This window comes from Terrapene carolina, unplaced genomic scaffold (assembly GCF_002925995.2).
Source record: "Terrapene carolina triunguis isolate 2854851 unplaced genomic scaffold, T_m_triunguis-2.0 Scaffold20013, whole genome shotgun sequence".
In the NCBI taxonomy this organism is placed as follows: domain Eukaryota; kingdom Metazoa; phylum Chordata; order Testudines; family Emydidae; genus Terrapene; species Terrapene triunguis.
Genome location: NW_020684364.1, coordinates 16,162 through 23,382, shown reverse-complemented (window position 1 = coordinate 23,382; position 7,221 = coordinate 16,162). Strand labels below are relative to the sequence as shown.

The window sequence follows — 7,221 nt, the reverse complement described above, 5'->3', positions numbered from 1 at the left end:
GGTCTAGGTCTATTTAATTACCAGATGCAACAAGTGAATATTTGGAAATTACAATAGGAGAGTAAGGTGAGAGAAGCCAAAGATAACAGTGAAAAGATCATGCAGTTACCTAGGCTGACAGGCATGGCACACTCTGTGTAGCACCAGAAGGGTTTTGCATTGGCCTGTGTCACTGGGAGAGGCCAGTCATTGTACAGCTCTACAGTGATATTCTCCAGCATCATCAGCTTCCACACTACTGACAGTGAGAGTGTAATCAGCGTGTCCGTTGCCAGCACCACTGCCACTGAACCAGGCTGGGGGCCGAGAGGCCAGGGTAAGAGCACTATGAATGAGAAGCTCCGGAGCTTTGTTCTGGTTGCTTTTTGGTATGAGGCTAAGTTGTTGCTGGGCTCACCCTGGCTTTGCAGTTGATAGTGGCTGTGTCCCCTGGAAACACTGACAGATTCTGGAGTCTGAGTCAGCACTTTCTGTCCAATGGAATCTGGATATAGAAAAAAGAGAGGCAGAGATAGAATGGGGTAAGCAGGATGACGGCATCACAATCATTCAAAATTTACACTGAAAAACTGTTTAAATTTCACTTAAAGAGTAGAAATTAACTTGCCATACAATAGATTTAATACATGAATGCAATGATTCACCAAGGGGAAGTCGTGCCTGACTAACCTAATTGCCTTCTATGATGAGATAACTGGCTCTGTGGATGAGGGGAAAGCAGTGGATGTGTTATTCCTTGACTTTAGCAAAGCTTTTGATACGGTCTCCCACAGTATTCTTGCCGGCAAGTTAAAGAAGTATGGGCTGGATGAATGGACTGTAAGGTGGATAGAAAGCTGGCTAGATCGTCGGGCTCAACGGGTAGTGATCAATGGCTCCATGTCTAGTTGGCAGCCGGTTTCAAGCGGAGTGCCCCAAGGGTCGGTCCTGGGGCCGGTTTTGTTTAATATCTTTATTAATGATCTGGAGGATGGTGTGGACTGCACTCTCAGCAAGTTTGCAGATGACACTAAACTGGGAGGCGTGGTAGATACGCTGGAGGGTAGGGATCAGATACAGAGGGACCTAGACAAATTGGAGGATTGGGCCAAAAGAAACCTGATGAGGTTCAACAAGGACAAGTGCAGAGTCCTGCACTTAGGACGGAAGAATCCTATGCACTGCTACAGACTAGGGACCGAATGGCTAGGTAGCAGTTCTGCAGAAAAGGACCTAGGGGTCACAGTGGATGAGAAGCTGGATATGAGTCAACAGTGTGCTCTTGTTGCCAAGAAGGCTAATGGCATTTTGGGCTGTATAAGTAGGGGCATTGCCAGCAGATCTTGGGATGTGATCGTTCCCCTTTATGCGACATTGGTGAGGCCTCATCTGGAGTACTGTGTCCAGTTTTGGGCCCCACACTGCAAGAAGGATGTGGAAATATTGGAAAGAGTCCAGCGGAGGGCAACAAAAATGATTAGGGGTCTGGAGCACATGACTTATGAGGAGAGGCTGAGGGAACTGGGATTGTTTAGTCTCCAGAAGAGAAGAATGAGGGGGGATTTGATAGCTGCTTTCAACTACCTGAGGGGGGGTTCCAAAGAGGATGGAGCTCGGCTGTTCTCAGTGGTGGCAGATGACAGAACAAGGAGCAATGGTCTCAAGTTGCAGTGGGGGAGGTCTAGGTTGGATATTAGGAAACACTATTTCACTAGGAGGGTGGTGAAGCACTGGAATGGGTTACCTAGGGAAGTGGTGGAATCTCCTTCCTTGGAGGTTTTTAAGGCCCGGCTTGACAAAGCCCTGGCTGGGATGATTTTGTTGGGAATTGGTCCTACTTTGAGCAGGGGGTTGGACTAGATGACCTCCTGAGGTCCCTTCCAACCCTGATATTCTATGATTCTATGATTGTTATATTTGTATCATTTCTAACCTTGAAGCCAGACATCAAATAGCATCCAGGAAGGGGAATCTGTGACTCTACCTTGCTTATCTATTACTGGCAATGCTTGTTAATAAGCACAATTTCCAGTGAGTGGAATTCAACACATTTATAAGTGCTCAGAAAAGGAAAATCACTCTAGTGTGAATACACAAAAGTGTAAAATGCCAGAGGTCAACAGGATAATAGACCCAGGAGAACTGTTCTGAAATATTTGAATTGTCTGTCTGATCCTGCCGTTATGTGTTATAACTATTCGTATTACTCACTATTCGGATGTTCAGGTGCCCAGACTGAGGCTTACATGGCATAAGGTGGGTACGGTGGTGGATTTATTATTTAATGAGGTGACTCTATCAATGGGTAGCAGAGCAGGCTGCAGATGTCCATTCGTTTCCCAATTTCCATACAGTTAAACACAAGCCCATCTATACCTATTTTTAGTGATTTAGGGTGAAGTCTTCAGCCTGTTACTCACAGGTAATCCCATTCATTTCACTGGGACTGCTTGTGTGAGTGCTCAGCTGTGGGGATAAGGGGCTCCCAGTCTGGCTTTAAAGCTGTTTTTTTTTCAATATTATGCTCAGGGAAACACAGTCACTCATTCATTCTCCTTCCTCTTGAATCAGATCCTACCAGTGAATCCCTCAGAGTCCAAATAGCCTGTTTGGCCTGAAAACTCCAGCTCTGCAATGTTGTGTCATAATACTGTCACCTACTGACCAATGAAGAGTTGTTCACAGAATTTAGGGCATGAACAGCCCGCACAAGCAGATGTTGGAGTGTTCCCCAGGGAGTGTGGTGCTACAAGGCCTGATGCTTCTTTCCCTTTTCATATGTGTCCCCTTTTCGCCCCCCCAGTCACACGTTTCAAGCTGTGCTTCATGTTGTGGAGATAGTTTTCAAACATGAGGCTTTTAGATTATGGCAGTACGGCCAGGCTTGGCGATATTTACACCACGGCCAGAGTTCAGGCTAGGGCGGCATTTGTATCTTCTGTGTTATCACTGCAACCCTGAGGTATTCTCTCATCAGACACCAGGAGACCCGTCTAGTGTACAGATAGCACATGAGCTCTTAAGGAAGGAAGGGCTTGTTATTAAGACACTGTATCGGTGACGAAGAGATCCAATGTCTCCCCTGTGTGACACAGGACACTTAGTCACATAATCTCGCTGTGTCTCAATTCCCCATTTGTTACATGGGGAACCCAGGCCACCCAGTGAATAGTTTCATGCTTTGAGTCAAGACCATCCTACAGATGTTCCCTGGCACTCTTGGATCAGGTCTCCCTGCAGTGCACCTTCATAGCACAGTATAGTTGAGGAAGCAGCGCTATAGGAAACCTTTCGAGCACAGCTGCTAATGCTGGTATGCAGCCATGAAATCATTCAAGACCACAGACGGTGGGACTCAGGGAGTGGGCTCTCCCTGTCTCTTTCACACAGCACAGGTCTCACTAATAGCCCCCTGAACCAAGAAGTCAGTTACAAATAACGGGCCAGATTTACCAGGACATTTTGGCTCCTCTGGTGATGCAAACTGGCTGGTTGCTCTGCCTGCCTTGAAGGACAAGTAAATCTGTCCTCAGAAATCAAGACTGCACAGCTTTCTAGATAATATGCTATTGCTCAAACAGAAGTTCTCGGCTTGATGCAGAACGTATTAGGTAGGTTTTATAGCTGGTGTTATTCAGGAGATAAGATTAGATCATCATGATGGTCCCTTCTGGCCTATGAATTTAAATAAAATAAAATAAAGACATAAGGTAGATATTACATATCTTCATATCATTAGTATTGTTGTATAGTGGCATTCTCTTTGGGTTTGTGTTAGTTCTCGTGTCTGACATTTTGAGAGAGAGTGTGTGTGTTAAGGTTGTTTGGGTGCCTTAACAGTACTTTTTTATGTTAAAGTGTTCAGGTTTTTGTAAAAAGTGTAAGTGTAATTCATTTTGAATTTCCTTAGTTTTGCAGTGCTTCGTTTTGGGATAAGTACAATATCCTTGTAATGTTGTTACTCTTAGATTATTGAGATATATTGACAACCTTAACTCTGTCTTAATGTAGATTTTTGTTTGGAAATTTCCTTATATTTGTTTTTATAAATACAAAAATAATAAGATGGCAGTAAGGCTGAGAGTACATATTAATAATTTAGGATAACATCCATTACCGGGATGTTGTCATTACTCAAACACCAAGATTCATAAACCCAGCAAATTCACAGAGAAGGTCAGACTTTTTTAAACAATGGAACTAATTAGACACACCATTGTAAGATTTCACCAGTGACCCCCAACTCTTGCTATAACAAACTTCCGTGCATAGCTAACTTCTTGGAATAACAATACAGTGCTAGAGTTGTAGGTTATATAAGTGGATGGGAGAAGTTTCCTTCTAGTTGTCTTTTGGCAAATCATTTAAAAATGTGACCATTGTGCTAGTTGTGTATACTAGTGTCTACTGTACTGAAGACTTCATGGAGCAGAGAGATTTTAGTATTGGTCTGTATTACTATGTGAAAGGGGTGCTGTAATGCTGCTGACAGTAATAATCTCCAGCATCATCTGCTTCAACCCTGCTGATTGTGAGTGTGTAGTCAGTGCCCGACCCACTGCCACCGAACCAGTCTGGGATGCCTGTGGGACGTTGCTGGTGTAATAGATAAGAAGCTTGGGAGCCTGTCCAGGTTTCTGTTGATACCAAGCGACGTTGTTGCTAATGCTTGCACTGGCTTTGCATTTGATAGTGATGGTCTCTCCCACAGACACTGAGAGAGATTCTGGAGTCTGAGTCATGACAATCTGCCCACTGGAACCTGGAGAGAGAAATTGGCAGGGTTGGAGTTGGGTAAATGGGACAATGACATTAAAAAACTTTACACTCAAAGACTTCTAAACTCAAGAGTAGAAGTGAATTAGAAAATACCACAAGAACTAGTATTTAAATAAACAAACCACTGCCAATTTTGATGGTTTGTCTCATTCCTTATTAACTCTTTGAACATTGTCTGTTTCTTACTCCGAATCCAAAAAAGCAGCAGCCAGAGAAGGGGAGTCTTTGAGATCATCTTGCATGTGTGTGGTTGGAAATGCTTGTCAGTGAAGCATGTAGTGGAAATGGAACCATTTATGTGTTCAGCAGCTCAGTGAGGGACCATCAGTCATGTGTGAATAGGCAAAAAGAGCCAAATTATATAAATGACCAGATGTTAATGCCAGGGAGGCGCCTTACACTATCTGATTGAAGGTTTCAGGCTGAAAAGTGGCATCAGTGTGCCAGGCTCCAGAGCTGCCCATTATACTGGTGTCCCTGTTCCCTCGACCTCCATGATATGGCCCACGCCTGAGAGCCTCAGGGGGCTGTGTGAGTGGAGCAGGGGGACCTGCAGACCTCTCTCTCTCCAACCCTGTTTACCCGCCTCCCCCAGCAGCTGCCTCTTTTCCATAGGTGTGGCCAGCCAAGAAGCCCCTGGGAAGCTGACTGAACATCACCTTTCTTGGCTGCTGCTGGCTTGTGCTAGCCAAACCCAGTCTGAGCATGTGTGCACCCCATGCTATCCTAGAACAGGTGGTGAGCACCCAGCTGTGTGGTCTCCCCACTGCCCTGTCCGTTGGGGTGCACTCTTCCTCTGGAGCTTCCACACCCTGCCTCTGCCCAGCCCCAACCCTGTTGAAAATTCTACATGTGCCTATTAGTTCGGGTGCATTCAGGGATTTGCTCCCTTACAGGTCTTGGACAATCTGGACCACAAAGTCCTACCCTACTGTGCAAACAGTAGACTCAGGCATTTACAAATCCCTAGATTAGTATAATTTTCATAGGTTCATAATTACTGAGACCTTCCCAGTGGGATTTTATTGAGGATCTATTCCAATAAAGGAGACAACAAGGCCATTTTAGAAACATATTTACAATAGAAGATCAGGCTGAATTTTTTTTCCAGTGGGACAGCTTTCCTTCAGAAAATGTGGATTTGACAAAATCTAAATGTTCTCTGGGAACGCATCATTCATGTTGAAATTTTCAGGGGAAAATGATCAAAATGATTCATTTTGATAAGATCCGAACATTTCCTTTGAATGTGGTTGAAGTGTTTTGTTTTTGTATTATCTTTTTGACATTATATTATTTTATATTTATAAAATAAAGGTCAAGTTGATAACATTTACATGAACATTTTGACTTTCCCAAAATTACATTTTGGAGTTTTCATATCCAGGAAATTTTGAAATTTCAAATTGTCATGCCAATTCGGAACAAGCCCACTCTACTCCTCTGCTCCCAGTTTTAGAGTTTCTGACAATATGAGAATTCCTGTTTCTGATCAGCTCTCTGTAATAATATTAAGTCAGTTTGCTATAAGAGGGAAACATTCTAGACTGAAAGATAGAAGGTGTAACAGCTGTTTGGAATTATTTGTATTAAAACACAAGTAAGTGTGTGTGGTGCACTGAAGTTCAAGACTGGGAAAAGAGCAGAGAAAACTGTAGTGAACCTCAGGTCTCTGTGTATATTCTAGTATCTATGTGATTATCCAAATGCTTTTGGCTGTATGTTCAGAGATGGAAAACGTTTTCCTCTTCCTTCGCATTTGACAGAACATGTGTAAACTAGACAGTTGTATCTGCAGGAAGCAGTAACTGTGTTGCATACAGCAGAGAGGTTTTTGTACTGGTCTGTATCACTGTGAGAGGTAAGCTGTTACTCTGCTGGCAGTAATAATCTCCAGCATCATCAGCTTCTACGCCGCCGATGGTGAATGTGAAATCAGTGCCATACCCACTGCCACTGAACCGGGCTGGGACCCCCGACTGGAGGTTGGTGGCGTAGTAGATAAGAAGTTTGGGAGCTTGTCCGGGTTTCTGTTGGTACCAGTGTATGTCATTGGTAATACTCGTACTGGCTTTGCAATTGATAGAGACTCTCCCTCCCACTGGCACTGCCAGAGATTCCGGGGACTGAGTCATCACAATTTGCCCAGAGGAGTCTGGATAAAGAGAAAAGGTGGGAAGGGAATGAACAGTGACACAATGCTGGATATAACAAGTGTTCAAACACTGAAACACAGTTTCAATTCTCCAATGTGAATTTATAATAAATACAACACTAGAATATTAATTAAATAAGTCTGACTGGCAGCATTTGTCATCTTCTGTCACACTGATGTGTGACATTTTCAAATTTTTTCTTATCTTCTGTCACAATGATATTTCACATTTTACTGTTTTTATTGATTGATTTCTTACCCTGAATCCAGAGAACCAGCAGCCAGAGAAGGGGCGTGTGTGAGATCAT

General features: G+C 43.6%; 1 gene segment (V, D, J or C); it reads right to left on the bottom strand.

The window, feature by feature from the left end:
* Positions 1 to 6,536: 6,536 nt before the first annotated feature.
* Positions 6,537 to 7,221, bottom strand: LOC112120957. The segment is given in 2 exon segments: positions 6,537 to 6,913; positions 7,173 to 7,221. Coding segments are annotated over 2 exon segments (426 nt in total).